Source organism: Tyto alba, unplaced genomic scaffold (assembly GCF_018691265.1).
Source record: "Tyto alba isolate M040663 unplaced genomic scaffold, T.alba_DEE_v4.0 Super-Scaffold_13, whole genome shotgun sequence".
In the NCBI taxonomy this organism is placed as follows: Eukaryota; Metazoa; Chordata; class Aves; order Strigiformes; family Tytonidae; genus Tyto; species Tyto alba.
This window is the reverse complement of record NW_024881275.1, coordinates 46332296-46349506: the sequence shown is the minus strand read 5'-3', so window position 1 is coordinate 46349506 and position 17211 is coordinate 46332296. Positions and strand designations below refer to the sequence as shown.

Below are 17211 nucleotides of genomic sequence, written 5' to 3'. Positions count from 1 at the left end.
CTTAAAAAAAAATAATCACAGTAGCTGAATGTGAATATACACAAACAAAACCATTTATCAGATGTTAACAAGTAACCATGTTATATCCAAACCTGGAGACTACAAATTTCAACCTGTGTTCACAAGTCTCTAATGCATCAGCCCTCAGGTTGGCCCAGCAGTGGAAAACCTCATCCAGTACACTGTCAGGTGGCAGTAGAATCTCATGTTTTCTGTTTTAAATGTTGCTCAGCTACCTTTTATAATGGTACAGCTTCCCTCAGTAAGCATGCAAAATGTATAAAACTGGTAGATTACCAAAATACCCCCTTGAATGCCCAACTGCACTGTTTCAAGAGACTGCTGCCAAAGCTATAATACCATAACACTAACTTTCAACATTTTCAAACTTGATATGAAAACTTCACTTTGCTATTACACAGAGCATAACAGACATTGGTCATTTGCATTCATTCACCCCAGCACTAGTGAAAAACTGCATTCTGAATGGGGATGAGAAGACATGACAAGTTTTTTTTTTATCAAGTTGTGTGTCGACTCATCTTGTACTAGCCAGTGCATGGAAGGTAGGTAAGCTGAAATGGACCAGTCTACCAATATATCCCATGTTTTCACATACACTGATGTCATGCATATCTCAAAAATACAGAAATTCAGACATGCAGCAAAATGTGTTCAAGCACTTCAAATGCTCTATAGATGATAATGAGTAATGTAGTATTTATTCAGACAAATCAAAGGAGAATAAAATGTTTTGTGCTTACACTTCAAGTTTCAGAATAATATTATTTCTATCGGAGTATGTGAGTGGAAGGAATGTTCCACTGAGATCAGAAGCAAAAGACACTATTTGAAGAACTAGGAGAATAAGCACTGGTCAGAGTACTGCCTTCAAAAAGTTCATAATAAATAACAAAACAGCAGGAACATGCAGACCTTAAAGTCAAAATTTGTTTCTAAATTCAGGATGTGTAAAAAATAAGAATCAAGAACAACCCTGGCTGACTCTTCTCACATTTGGCATCTTTTTGGCTAAACAACTGTGACTTTATTGTAAGGAACATAGGTATTGTCAGAAAACATTATTTACAGAATTATCAGATTGATTACATAAAATACACATGAAAATATACACCTTCAGGTTTGAGATAAGCCAAGCAAATTCACTGATGATAACTAAAGCATTCTGAATAAAGCAACAGGCACCAAACATCAAAACTGAGTCACGGAACTACTGAAAGTAACAGACAAATTGGGGAAGGTAGAGGTAAAGCAAAGATCAATGAAATTGGAATGATTTATAATTAATACTAGTATACCAGAAATCATGGAGCTTCATTAACATTCTATTTTACCATATGTAAAACTGACAGGAAACCTTTACTCCCAGACTGTGATTTCTTCAAGTGTTGAGCAGCTGTTTTCTTAATGCATCTATGTAACACTTTGTATTCTACATCTTACAAAATACATTACCACATTTAAGTTCATGATTAGAAACTTCTGAAATAATGAAAAAGCGCTTCATAAATCATAGGCGCAATAATAAAAATGCTCAGCTCCAGTTTTTAGTAGTTCTGTAAAAGCTGAAGTTTTAGAAGAGGGACTTTGATCCCTGGTTTTCAAACTCTGACCATGCATCATTCAATTCCATGAAGATCATTTTGGCATACTGCTCATAAGGTTGTCCTGTGGCCTGAAAACAAACAGATCACATTAGGAACATAGAAATATTAGGAATTATGTGACTTAAGGAAAGATCTCACCCCTTTTATATTTGCTATCTTATTCAACAACTTCAGACTGCTGTGTGAGTATTATTTTGCATACATGCAGCTCTCCCCAATCTTACCCAAAGTTTGCCACAAGTATTTTAAACAAAGCCAAAGCCTTGATTTCCTTACATTACTTCAAACTTCTAGTGCAATTCATAAATAACTGAAACTTAGCTAAGAACAGTTTTCCAAGCTGTCCTTTTCATAAACAGTTTTAATTAATATTAGTTATTAACTAGTTATTAGTTACTGACTAGTTTTAGTTAATATTAGTGGATCAAATCCACTAATATTTGAATTGCTTCCTGACAGACCTTGCAGTAGCATACAAAAATAAAATCCAATCACTAGTTAAGATGACTCCTTTTGGACAGGATTGTCTGGAGAAAAAAATCTGTTGCCAATTGTGAATGATGTTAATGATCAACATTAACAGCACAGCACTTACTGTGTGTTTGTGTCCATACTCACAGACAGTATGCTCCTGATTCTGTCTATTTCACAGCAGCCCTAGCTCTGGGCCAACACAACCTCCATGGTTAGTAAAGATCCAGTCCCTCAGGAAGAGTCATTTTAACAGGTTCCAACAAAAGAAGGAAACCCCAGAGCCCTCTGCAGTATTCTTTCCCTTCTGCTGGTGCTTGGTTTTTGCCAGCTGCAGTATATAGGCCCTTTCAATGAGTGCTTTAACTCAAAGTGACAGAAAAAAAAAAACTGCAGAAGAAAATGCCTCAAAGACCTGTGTTCTGACACTATGCATTAAGGGGCTTACAGAAAGCACCAAAAACACACTGTAAAGGTGGAGGAAGCTACGTAGCAAAGAACAGCAAAGGACAGGGGGAAAAAAAGAACATGCAATGTCTTGATACAGGAAGACATAGGACTTAGACTAGTGCTCACTGAACCACCAATGAAGGCAAGCCTGAAAACTCAAGCAAGACCTATTCAGCACTTATCTTTGTATCTAAAAACACAGTCTGGAGCAATGATTCAGAACATAAAGCTACCTTCATACTCTGTGAGACTAAGAAACAGCACTGAATGCATAAAATATTTAAGACAACTGGAACATTATACTCATCAAGCATTTTTCAACTACTAATTTGTTTACTATAATAAAGTTTACTTTTTCTGGTTCCTAGTAAAGTTATTTAGTAAAGGAGGTTCAGCAGGTTTTTCCCACCAGTTTTGCTGTGGCAGCCTCTGAGTCTTTATATACTGGTGAATCGTTCTAAAAGACCTGAAGTATCAGCTGGTAGAAATAAAGCAGATTGCGCTCATCAGGATTAAACCCGACAGCAGTCAGTCAGAACCCAGCATAACTGACTTTGGTGCTCAGTACAACGCTGGCTTCTTTCATTTGTTAACACTTATCTGTTGAATTCTGTGCTGTGTTAGTATGACAAGAAAAATCCTGTAGTACCTGAATGCAGTAGGACACGAAATTCAGAAAACAATGGAAACAAAGTGAAGAGCATCTAAAATGCTGAATCAAGAAGCAAGGCTGCAGCATCTGTCAGTGACTAGCATGGTGTGGTAAAATCAGTTTGTATTCCTTCTAAAGGAAAGATCAGAGGAAGACACTCACCTTATCTGGATGAACTACAAGCACTGCTTTCCTGTAGTACTTCTTTACTTGTTCAGGAGTTACTAGATCTGCCATGCTGACTGGTTTCCACTTATTTTCCCCTTCCCAAAGCACTGTATGAAGAGTGGATATCAATGCTCTTATATTTCTCTCCTTTCCTTCAATCCACTCAAGAATCTGGGAAAACAAAATGTATAGAACTGAATGAAGCATTGTAAGCACTCTCAGTCTATCTTGAGATATGACCCCCACCACTCTGTACTAGACTACAAGATTAAGACCCAAGCACAGTTGTCTTGCTTCATTCACCCCCAAATCTAACCATCTTATTCCATTCTTCTTTCTGGCACACAGATCATTAGCCACTCAAAAGTGGTATTTTGAATCTGCCACTAGGGAGTAGCTCATTGTTATTAGTTCATTGCAGAAATTCAGTCATTGCAAGAGAAATTACTGAGATAGTTACATATTACAAAACCCTGTAAAATCAATGACAAGAGAATTTAAAAACATTTGTTACATTAACTCCCTGTCAGGGCACAACATTAATTTACTAAAAGTTTTACTTGATTTGTACAAGAGTTTCAGAATATGTATATTAATAGTTAAAGTTTACTTAAGCAAGCTGGAGAGGTGCACAAACTAGTGTTCTTTCAGATTTCCCCATGAAAGTTGATTAGAATAACTGGTCGTGTTCAAGTCACTGTGATATAGTGATACAGCACTTTAATTGAACACTACATTACGTAATATGAAAATTTCTGCCCTCTATCAGCAATCAGTATGGTAAATAAAAATCTGTATTTTTTTTCATTTATGGTGACTTGTATTAAAAGGTACTCATGCAAGCTGTACACACTCTTCAGGTAAGACACTTTGTAAAAAAAAAGTTTCAGCACCTCTCCAAAGTTCTTTGATAAACTTTCTTAAAGTACCATAAAGACCACAAACCAAAGTATATTAGTATGTGATGTTATCAACAAATAATATATCAAAAACATCTGAACAGCTGATCAAGTAATACCCACAGACTAGTTCTATACCCTGTCTCCAGAACTGCATCTTTTAATAATAACTTGGGACAGCAGCAGCGCTTGTTAACCAGTAAACACAAGTAAGTGGTCACCCTGAAGACGACTATTCTCACCTGCCTGTTTTTTAAACTATAGTTTTGTACTATCAGCCAAATCCATCTTCTCTAAGGAATCCTTTGGGAACACTAGAGATAATGAACAGTTCTGGCTTCAAGAAACAGACTGTGACAAGAAAACAGGTTCTTAAGTTCTCTAAGTTTAGCTGAAAGAAACAGGAACTTGTAATCCCTCCATATACTTTTTGTGCTATTGTCACTGTTGCTTCATTACCAACTGAGTCTTGTTCATGCTAATTAAATTCTACAGTCACATGGTTTAAATACAGATAAAATTTAATTTTGCTTTAGAGGTTTCTGTTAGTCATTGTATCTTGCTCAGTTATCAGCAGTTCTAAGTATAAGCTCAGATTTTCACTTAAATCACAATCACTGTTGAACAAACCTTGAGTTTCAATGGGTCCATATCTTTAGACATTTCTTGTTTCCTCATCTCAGCAATGGTCTTTGGTCCCTTTTTATCAGATTTAGCTGAAAACCCTTGATTAGATAAGAGATCCTCAAAGTCATTTTCTGAAACTTTTGGCTTTTGACCTAAGAAAGGAAAAAACATTAAATGAAAATTTAGAGAACACATTAATGGGGGAAATAGATTGCACTTAGATACACCTGAGTAACACTTCTCCCTATCACAATAAATATCCTCCAGTGGCTTGATAAACTCCAGAAGACTAACAGGAGGACAGGAATACAAGGGAACATTAACAAACTTCCAGTCCAGCAGAACAGATAACCTCATGTGCATACACATTACTAAATACTTGTATGTCCTCTTTTTTCAAAAGTTGAGTAGATCTGAGGGAGTACATGTCTACTTATTCATGATTTTGGAAATGGTTCAATTTTTCCACTATAAAGTAACTTTAACTTGTGCAGCAGTTTTTCAAGTGACCATATACACAATACTCTACTCAAAAGTATGTAGTCAAAGTTTAAGTAATTTGAAACTTATACAAAATAATGAAAAGATAAAATATCAACATGAATAGTCATTACAGAACAAACGAATTTTAGAGAACTGTAGAATAACTGAATTCTGAAGAGGCCTCTGGATGTCATTCAGTGCAATCCCCACCCAAAAAAGGGACAACTCGGTAAATTCCTTAGGTCCTTGTCCAGTTAAGATCCACCTGTTTTCAAGGATAAGTAATCACAACATCTCCTGCCCCATTTCAGTATTTCATCATGCTAATAAAAATTTTTTTTCCCTTCTTCTCCAATCAGACTTCCCCTGTGTTGCAAATCATGCCCATTGCCTCCCCATCCCATCACCTCTTTCCAGATACAGATCAACAGAATCATTTAAACTTACAGAAGTACTTGCTGTTTACTTATATGCTAGTTAAAGGGAGGCATAATCCTAATACCAACACACCAGGAAATTAAACTTCCCAAGCAGGTCAATGTAGAAGAGGCCATGCCCATCCCTATACTTCCAGGTTTCCCTATTCAGTTGGAACACCTTAAGGGCCTGGTTCCAAGAATGATTCCACCTGCTCCCATCTGCATCCCTGCTTTAAACACAAGGATTTCCAGTAAGTTTAACAGTCTTTAAGACTAGCTACTATGCTTTAGATAGGAAAAATGTTGCATCCTTTTACCTGTGTATCACAAGTGGACTAGCATGAAGTAACATTATCAACTATTTCTCCCTGGATAGATCAAATTCACCTTTCTAACCCAGTGATATGAAACTAGCACCCATGTGGGTGAGTAAAAATATAGCCTTGAGACTTTATGCCCAAACTTGCAAAAATCTGGGCCATGGTCAGCTTGCCTCTGTGATATTCTAATATAGCTTTAAAAAAGCAGGACACCAGGTTTGCCAGGCTCTTTTCTGATTTCTACTAGGCACAACCTAAATGTAAATAAAAAGATGAAAGTACAAGAGCTTTTGCAGCTAACAGCGCATCTGACTAACTTTACAGGCCATTATAAGTAATGCCTTCATAAAACTTACGAAAGCTTGGGGTTCTGACTCCTCTCTCTTCTCGTCCTCCAATAACACTGAAGTTTACTGTGTAATTTGGTTTAGTTGCTGTGCTGGATTTAGTCTGGGACTGCCATGAAGGACTTTGTGGTTTTGTGGACTTCTGCCACTGATTTCCCAACTTTTGAGCTGGAGAAGTCTTCTGACCAAAGCCACTACTCAAGAGTCCACTACTGAAGGAACCTAGCAATAAATAATAAAGTAGTTGTATTAAATAGATGACAGATACTGAGCTGAACAAGTAAGACAGTTTGGTCCTGACATCTAACCACATAGTTTACAGTGATACCACTATACAAGAGACAACGTAACAGAAAAGTGTGTGTATAATCAAGTTAAGAGTGTTATTAACAAGTAACTTGGATAGCAGACGCTAGAGCCATTACTGAAAGTCTTGCAGCCTCTTACAACTCAAGTTCTCAACTGTCAGTTTTAGTAGAAGCATTCACTCTTGTCTGGTCAGTCAGGCATGTGTAAGGCCAGAAAATAATTTGGCAGCAACAGTACTTCTACCTCCCAATTCATTACACTTCAACTTCTGTTAATATGCAGAGGACACTGAAAAACTAATCGTATGATCAAGAAAATGTAATATATTGAGAATATTTTCAAGTGAATGCTTTCAAAGTCTTTAGTCTTGCACTACTGTTTCACAAAGATGAGATTATTCTACAGCAGCATTAGCAATGTTGCACTCAAGTAAAAAAGCAATGAAACCTGCAGGAGATATTGTTGTACTCACCCTGGTGTGGATCTATAGGCCTCTGTATATCAACACAATATTGACTCAATTTTTAGTATCCCATTTCCCTTCATTAAACATGTATAAATAACACTGTTTAGTACCTTCACTTGCTACTCACTCTGGTAAGAACACACAGGGCCTTTTTGCCACTCTGAAATACTCACTGTAAACAAATTGGGCAGGATAAAGCTCTAACCTTTTAAATGAATTATTCAGATTTTTGTGTCTCTGATGAGAATAAACCTGAGATTTTTTTTATTCTAAACCAAGCCACCATTAAATTGCCCTTGATTGGCTCTTTGGAAAGATTCCTAGAAAATCAGTTCCCTTGACAAGTTGCATATACCTGGCATACACCCACCACAGGGATGACTGAATTTAAATACATCTAGATTTTTTGGAAGAGAAGCATTTTATACCACATTTACGGCATCCTAAAACAGATTAAGATCTCTTCATATTTGAAGAATTCCCTAAAAATGACAGATTATGAATTCAAGACTAGTTGTCAAATATGGGTATGCACCTGAAGCCAGCCAGAAAGTATAATATGAATAAAATACTGACACTTCAAAACCAGAAATAATTATCACCTGGTATTGAATTACAAACTTATGATCCCACTGCCTTATTTCTCGGAGGAAGGTGAATTAGTATTTGCATCTCCACATACATTACTAAACAGCTGATGATGATTAGAACCTAGCTTTCAGCTCAAACATATCCTAAGCCACTTTAAAGCACCAGCTACCACAGAACACTATTGGAATCCTACCACTAGCCTAATACACTGCTACCACCTTTAGCTATTGTTTCTTTTCTGTTTATATAGCATTCTGAATTAAGCAGCTTTCACTCTTATAACTCCTATTCCAGAATAATGACTTGCATGTGAAGCTCAAAACACTCCTGTGAGAAATACAACACTGAGTCTAAACTCCAGTTCTTGTAACTCCCTGAAAATTCAGCTCAAGCCTGAGAAGGTTAACTGGCACAGTGACACCTGGCTACTTTTTAATGTACTAATTTTTCCTACCAAAAGCTAACTGAAAGACTAATGAATTGATCTAAATCCTGCTTAAACCAATACAATTTATTCCACTGGTTCACTGAGTGCTATACCTGCATCCCCACGTCAAAGATTAATTGATTTTTTTACTGTCACACTATCTATAGATTTTACAAGTCTATATTAAGTCAAATTATTAAACTAGAAAATTTTTGTAAATAGATTACTTCAGAGCACCCTCACTGGTACAGATTCAACACTAGAATTTTGCAAGTAATTATGCACAGGCAACAAAGCCGCCAAACATTGTATGTTACCTTGTGTTTATATAAGATAATTCCACTAAGAGAGTACTTAGTTCAATATACAATACTAACTGCCAGGGCAACAGGATAAAATCTGTCAGTTCCAAGCTAAGGGAAAAACGCATTCCTGCATATCAGCAACTCAGAAACTATAGGCTCTTTCAAACCATTTCTTGAACTCTTGGCAGCTAGTCACACTTAACAGCTACACATCAGACATTTACTATGGCAGCGTGGCGCTGAAATGCAAGAATCTTAGCTCTTTCTATTGCCCTTAGGTTTTTCTGCCGTTTGACAATGCTGCAGGGCTAATTCCTGAATTTGGGGTGAACATAACATCCTGGGACAAATGCTACCCTGCAATGTGTCTCATTTTCTATAACTTCTTGTGCACACAATTGCAAATTGACAAATGTTTATAATGCTTATGTACATGCAAGGGCTTGATTTGTGCTCATCTTATAAACATGATATATTTGAGTAGCAAAGCTATAAAGACCTACTGAATTCAAAGAAAATTACTGAATTAAAAGGAAAACAACTGTCACTTTGGATCTAACAACTGCCTCAAGATGGTTGTTAACAATTAAAAGGAAACACTACTTTATATAAGCTACCAGTTACATATATTGGTGTAAGAAGCATATCAAACTGTAGAGGCATTAAGTATAGTCTCTTAAAAGTAAGATCTTACCTGGAAGACCAGATCCAAGATTGGCAAGATCAGCAAAAGGATCAAAGTTCTGAGATTTAGCCTGGCTGAAAGACAGACCTGAAGACATACTGGACTGGCTCCCTGTGGTAGAAGCGTGACCTGTATAATAAGAAAACATATCATGTACCTGATGTATTTGAAAATTGAGAGAATGAATAAAAATACTGTTTTCACAACACCTCATGTAAACCTCAGCATTCTGCTCCATTACATCCTTTATCATGAAAAGAATCATCATTACTATAGATAAACTATTTGGCTCCTCTGCCTTTAACTTATTCTGAAAAACACAAGTGCTTTACACTAAAGGGGCATCTAAGCACAAGAGCATGGAGTCCTATAAGCATCAAAGCAAAAAGACATTAAGACACGTTGAGCAGTTGCAGGTGATTGAACTGACCAAGTCTGGAGTATTCCTTATTCCCTCTAATGGAAGAATTTAATTTCACAGTACCTTCAAAAAAAGGCTTCAACTGTGGTGATGCTACATTGCTGGTTCCTGAGGAATCTGCCCAAGAATCCCATCCACCTAAGAGATCTGGGTGGCTTGTAGAAGATGATATTTTAGGTGGCTCTGATGTCAAATTCCCTACAGAAGAAAGAATAAATCTTCTGATTATTCTTTTTAAAAAAACTACCACAATAATGGATGTTTTGCCAGTACCAATAATACTGTGTACCACATTGTCAGCCATAACAAACTACATAGCTTACTTAAAATTCTCCATAACAGTCATGTAGTCTTAAACAGGACTCAGAAGGGGTTCTACCATTAGAATTCCTCCATTTGTATTTGAAACATCCCATACACTTTACAGAGAAGATATTTTCATGCACAGGCAATGCTATAAATCTAACAACTTGGGTCTCCTAGACAAAAGGACTAGCTAAAGGATGGCTTCAGGGCACATTGCTAATCCTGACAACACAACAGGTAACCAGAATGCAGCAGCACTTTATGAAATGGTGCTCTATATCAATCAGTCTGGGTGCTACACAGGTGGAGCAAGGTCACTTCAAACTTCATGTTTTCCTACCCCAGGCCTCATGTGGCACAAGGAGCTCCTGACAAACTAATAGCCCTTTTAGTTTCAATACATGAATGAATTCATGAAGTTAAAGAGCAGGATACTAGAAGAGTGATCTCTTCAGGGAAAAGATTGAGAATCACTAGCTCCATGGATAAAAGCTGCTTTTCTATGCACAAAGCAAAACCAACATGCCAGTTGAAAACAGACAATGAAACAGTTGCATTCAAAAGGATGCAAGTGTGCTTCCACTAACTTCTAGAAAGCGTCACATCCAACATAGGGTTATAGCTGCCACCCTGAAACTTACAAATGATTCTCTGCTTTCTCACACACAGTACAGCAGTAAGCAATCCTGAGAGAGTTCCTAGGTATGAAACACTCCAAGCCTCATGCCAGCTCTCAGCATTCCCTTTCAGCAAAACTTGTAGAGCCTCAGAGTGATGCAGGACAACTTTTGAATGTAACCACCCCTTCAATTATATGACAACAGTCAGTGCTACGGGGACAGGTGATATTTCAGTAAAACCAGTATGTTTAGTGGTGCTCTGGGGCATTTGGAACACCTAGAGTTTGGAAAGTAAATCCAGCCATCCTTACAAAAACAGTGACGTTCTGATGCTTTGGATGTTTTGACTACTACATCACAGCTTTTCACTTCTCAGCTTTACAGTCTGAATATTGGTATCAAATCACAAAAGCTATTTTATCTTATTTGAGGAGATAATTTGAAGCAGATTAAATAAATATCCCCTCCAACACCTCAATTCACTAATTCTACTTATACTTAGATCTTATAATTGTAAAGAGAGTACCTCACTCTGCAACAAATGTCTGACAAGAGCCTGTATTACAGCAGTCATCTCTGATGAATGTCAAGGAAAACATTAGAATATAAAAATGCATGAAGTAGCCACCAATGTCTTCTGAAGGTATAATACAACTTTCAGCCCCTTCTCCAGACTTAAGCCTCATTTCCCTGTTTCTGAAACCATGGGAGAAACAGCACCTATTTGCCTCAGTACTCAGGACACCACCTGCCTGCTGCACAGTGGTGTCACTGGCTATAAATGTCAAAGTGCCCCAAAGTGTCTTTTCATCAGTTTAGAGATTTGCTGTACCATATGCCACTCCCAAACAGCAAATGGACCTTGAATTAACATTAGTATTTATTTTTAAGCTAGAAATAATTTTGTGTTATGATCTATGCTATTACAAGTTTTTTACAGGGGCATAAATAATCACTTACAGAATTAACTGATAAAACCAAGTTGAGATAAATAATAATAAACTACAGCTGACTGCATGTGAAAGACTGAGAACACACTATGGGAATCAGGTGTTGTATAACTGCTGGTTTAAGAGCAGTCAAACTCATCACCTCTCCCACCCTGAACAAAGCAGGGAATAGCTTACTGCTATGTGCAGCAGTAAATTCACTACGAATAGTACAAACTCACATACATTCACTTTTATCAGAAAAATCTGAAACAATGGAGTACAACGTGTAATACAATGAACAGCTAGTATGTTCCTCCTGGAACTGTTTATTCTTATATTACTTCTTGTTGTACAACTTGGGCATTACAATAGATTTTAACATTAAGAAATAGCATTGCCAACATGATACTTTGACTTCTACATATTCTGAAGAGTTGACAAGACCACATGCTGAATCACTTATTTTTGTAACCTGGCACACTGGAGTTCATTCAGACACATTAAGGTAAAGGAACAGAATATCTAAAGAAAGGATAAAACATGAAGCATAGCTAAATATTCCAGAAGTTGAAGCAACTGAGGTCATGGGCAAGTAGATCCATACCTGAGCATATTTCTAATCCTCAGCCATACAGCAGAAATCCTTCTTCAACTCACTTATTTATAATCCTTAGCTACACAGCAGTAAACCACTGGAGGTCAGGGCATAGTTCTTTACTAACACTGCTCAAACCAAGCTAAGATGTAAGAATAAGTTGGTGGTAATCACATCATACCTTCCAGCTTCCCAAAACAAGAGACCTGTGTTTTACTATATCCTATGCACAACTTCACATTAGGTTTTCTTTATTTAACATGTCATCTCTACAGGAAATCCTTTAATCACATAGGACAACAGGATTTTCTGTGAACCAAGATGCCGGTTTAGTATAATGCAAGGTTTTCAACATTGTCTAAAGCCTGACTGAGAACACAGTTGTCACAAACTAACTTCTACTCAAGAGAAGACTACACTCGTCACTCAGGTTTCTTTTGACCATCTTCTACATCTCCTGCTCTCTTTTGATCAGATCAGTTCGTTCTTGCAGAAGGAAATAGACTCCTGACTTGACTCACATTAGAGATGACATACTACTTGCAGATCCAAAAGAACCAATTCTGTCCTCAAAAATGTTCACCGAACAGATACCTACTACGGAAAAATGGACATTCCTCCACCTACTGACAAGCTTGTCTTTGCAAGAGTGGCCACTTAAGTGCAGGTTATGAATTCTGAAGTGAACAGTCATCCCACCTGGAGATTCTCTGCCAAACTACTACAGCTTTTTCCAGAAAATTAAATTACCTTGCTAATACACTGCCAGTTAGCAGCAACTGCTCAACACTTTCATATTAAAGGTCATATTGCCTTATCAGACCACACAGTCTTTAAGAACTATCTTTCCTACAAATTGAAATTATATTTTAAAACTTATGATTTTGAATCTCTAGCAACATTGAGAAATACAAGCCTAAAATTCTAATTCTTGAACTTGTGTTCACAGAAGCAGATTTTCTCCTGGTATCTATGGAGGTTTAGTAATTGCTTCCTATGCAAGAAAGCTTATCCATTACTAAAATATAATTCTAGACACTTATTGCTGCTCCAATGGTAGACTCAACATATCTCATTGCTGCAGCTTATTTTGAATGAACACTGACATTGCTACTAATTTACTTTTAGTGACTTTAAAATTGTTTCTCACTTTAATGACCTCATGTTTGCACTTTCTTCTGCTCCCTCAACACAATCCCTCCAAATATGTCATTTGCTTATTTGCCCTTTATTCTCCAATTACTAGTTATCATGTCACTCACACTCATTCATATAAAACCATTACAGCTATTAATATCCCTAACTACCTTGCTAAAAACGCTCAAGGCTCAAATACATACTCATTTCATCTACACACATAGAAAAGCTGTCATCTGAAAGAAACATAAAGGAGCATGAAAGGTTATCTCAATTCCTACACTTTCATAGGGTTTTTAAAGCCTGCGTAGCAACAGAGAATATTGGGAGATCACCATATAATAGTAGACTGAAGAGAAGATGGGTACATTTTAAGTATCTTTTCCCTATATTGACATATAGCTCCAGAATTTACATTAAAAAAGCAGGTACTCTAATGCATTTACCAGAGCACAAGTTATCAAACAAAATCATCAAGAGTAAGCACAAAAGTCAGATGCCAAAATATTTTATAATTTTATTCTGTGCTTGCTCAAATGTTACTAACAGCTGAACACTGATGGTGGTCTCCATGAGGTTGCAGGTAAACATTTAGACAGCAGAAATCCATGTTTATGTATTTTTCCAACTTAACTAGTACATAAAAGGGTTCTCTGTCATGTAGGAAATGGAGCACATCTGATATGAGGACAGGCTGAGGGTCCTGGTATTTTTTAACCTGGAGGAGTGGGCATAGGCAATCTTAACCAATGTGTATAAATACTTAATGGGAAAAAATAAGGACAGCTGAGCCAGACTCTTCTCAGTGCTACCCAGTGAAAGGACAAGAGGCAACGGGCACAAACTGAAACACAGGAGACTCCATTTAGACAGAAGTTTTTTCTGTAACAGCAGTCAGACACTGTCATGGATTGCCCACAGAGGCTGTAGAGTCTACATCGTCGGCAGTAATAAAAATCAGCAAGGACATGGTCCTGAGCAGCCTGCTTTGAGCAGATCAACCAGATAATCTCCAGGGGTCCCTGCCTCTAGAGTGAGATATAGTTTGGCTAAGATGACATTCCACAGATCAGTATTGATCAAATCTTCTTCCAAATACAAAAAAATTATCATCTGTTTGGTAACCTGATGCAGTGACAACAATAGTGTCATAACTAAAAGTGGATTAAATGGGCAACTATATGTATACAGTAAAACATACAGCTGTTGCTTTAGGACAGAACAATAATGTTGCAAAGGAAGCAGCAGGTGAGACCTTGTCAGCAGAATCAACCACAGCTTGAATATAATGCTTAAATACATGGTAGAGAAGATAATCAGCTGGCTATCCTTTTATTTCAATGAGGAAGCCGTCATCTCAGCCAGGCAAATACTGCATCTTACTTTATCCATTTTCTCTGTAGCTAACACTCAGACTGCATGACCCAGAGGCAGGGTCAACTAGACTGACTGTCCAACAAGAAGGGACAACTCAAAATCATATGCAATAAACTCTGGGAAGAAAATGCTTCTGGATTCAGGATGAGGAATGTGATACCACCATTCCTAACTACCTCCAATTTATAAGTGGCGTCTGCAAGGGTGGCCTCTGTTAGGGGAAGCCTGGGCTGTTCCGTGCTGGACACAGCCAGCTCCAACAGACCCACCGCAGGACACAGGTAAGCTCCTCAGCAAAGATGGTGGTGCCTCTGGAAAAGCATGTCTAAGGGTAAAAAACACTGCACAGCAGCCAAGAGAAGAGTGAGAAAAGTACTACACTGGAAATAATGTGCTTAGAATGAAGATACCAGAAGTCTGAACACGTTACAAAACTTTTTGTTTAAAGATGAATAGATTTTAAAATAAAAGCATAAGAAAAAGGCTTCACCAAAAATACATCAGAGAAACTAAATGAAACAAATAAGATTAGAGTATTACATAATGTACTCTGTAAGTATATTACCAGAATGCATTCAGGTCAAGTCAGTCCAAGTTAGCATCAGCTTGCATTTTACTGGCTATACTATAACTTGACTTACTCATTTCTTTGCCAGGGCTTCCAGAAAATGTTTTAAATTCGAATACAAGCAAAATAGCATTCTTCCATCTAGAAGGTAAGTTTGCAGGTGTTTGTGTACCCTCAGTTCTAAAGGTACACAAGAGGAGAGGAAACTCCAGCTCCTAACAGAAAGTTAGCAATGCCAGAAATCCTCTTGCATGATAAAATATTAGCATGACATTATACAGGAAACCCTTGCTACTTGGTGCATTTGTATCTGTATTTCTAGAACACGGATCTAATTAAAACAGCAGCCACAGTAAGTGGTTCTACTAAGACACTAATCCACCTTGACCAAGCTGAAAGACAAATGCACAAAGCAACAGACACTGTTGAGAAACAGAACACCAGAAGCACACTTACCTAAATTTAAGAAATCTGAGCTGGAAGAAGGTGGAAGCGAACAGATTGTGGAAGGAACTGTACTAGCTGTAGATGTTGAGGTTGAATTAAGAAAGTCCCTGAAAAGGTCTGGACCTGACACGGCTTGATTCTCTGAACATGATGACATTGTGAATGGGTCAAAAGGATCACCTAAAAAAGAAGCAGAAAACAAAAGTACCTTATGACAAATTTGAGCGTAAACAAAGTTGAAAAAGCCTTTCTCCTCTGGGAACACAGACAAAAAGTAGAGTTCATGTTATAACTACAGCAGCCTTCTGAGAAATTTTTGTGGCAAAGAGTCATCATCTGTCCCCTCCTCTAGACATCTTTACTTTCATGTTTGTACAAAAAGTATTTCATATGAACATCTGTGCCTTCAAACACAAATCCTTAGCAAGGCTCCATACATTCAATAACATTCATTTTATCCATGAGACAAACCTTAAATCTGAGAGATCAACTGCATACAAACAAAATAATTACATTTATTAAATACTCTATAATGCCAAACCTCCAAATAATTCAAATAAAACAGATTATTAAACTACTAAAAAGGATATCACGTGAAACATTTATACTACCACTTTGACTTGAAGGCACTGGTGACTCTGCGGCAGAAAGTGTCTCAGCTCAAGAATGAAAACGAACAGAAGCAAGGCTTTCAACAGGTCTCTAGTGGTCACAACGAAGGAAAAACTAATTGGAAGAGTACTTATAGTCAGTATAGGGTAACATGACAGTCAGCTGGAATCATGGTTCAAGATCTTCATTTCTGCTGCCCTCTAGGGTCAAAACCCTCAAGAGCCCAGGGACTCCTGCCAGATTCACTCAGAAGCTGAAGAGGAGGAATAATTCCGCCATAGAGCCTTAGCACATACTGAGATGACCACCACATTTTACAGGACTCAGTAACACTTCAAAAACCAAACCCTGGATTGTCATCAAGCTATTTTACTACAGCATTGAACATACACAAAACCTCAAGTTCAAGTTTGATGTGCAAACTGAACACAACAGTGGCCAAATAGTCTGACTTCTGAAATTATCTTTCTCTTAACCAATTCAAAGGTAGAATGAGATACATAACGTGACTACTTCTCAGGTATTTTAAGGAGTAGATATAGGGAAGTCATAGTTAAAGATAGATAAAGTTTCTTAAAATTTATAGACTCCTGCCTACATAAAAAAGGTAAATTAAGTGATTCTTCATTGACCACAGTAACAAAGTTCAATACCAATTTGCTTCAAAAGAAAGAAATATTTGAACTCACCTAAATGCTCTACAAAAACATTTTTCAGTTGTATGCAGGTTACAGCTTTTAGTCTAAATGAATTATCTTCGTGCAAATAAGCTAAACCTTCTAACAATTTCCCAGATTATTTGAATAACATTCCCACAAATCTTACTGTTAACTTCAGGCAGAGAATTGCTATTCCCAAATGTTTAGTCATGTGACAAAACACTAACTATCCTTTGGTAAGAGGAACAGAACCTCCAAACTGAAACACCTTGTTTTCAATACCAAATAGC

At 37.3% G+C, this 17211-nt stretch overlaps 1 protein-coding gene across 2 annotated transcripts in view; it reads right to left on the bottom strand.

Annotated features, from left to right (window-relative positions):
- Positions 1-1025: 1025 nt before the first annotated feature.
- The window catches only part of GAK (cyclin G associated kinase), an 84644-nt gene continuing 68458 nt past the window's right edge, over positions 1026-17211 (bottom strand). For both annotated transcript variants that reach the window (XM_042787588.1, XM_042787590.1), the window contains exons 22-28: positions 15660-15830; positions 9732-9866; positions 9257-9376; positions 6474-6686; positions 4899-5047; positions 3364-3540; positions 1026-1696 (exon numbers count right to left, since the gene is read on the bottom strand). In XM_042787588.1, coding sequence (XP_042643522.1) covers positions 1595-1696; positions 3364-3540; positions 4899-5047; positions 6474-6686; positions 9257-9376; positions 9732-9866; positions 15660-15830 — 1067 coding nt within the window. In that variant the 3' untranslated portion in view covers positions 1026-1594. The remainder of the gene's footprint in view (positions 1697-3363; positions 3541-4898; positions 5048-6473; positions 6687-9256; positions 9377-9731; positions 9867-15659; positions 15831-17211) is intronic.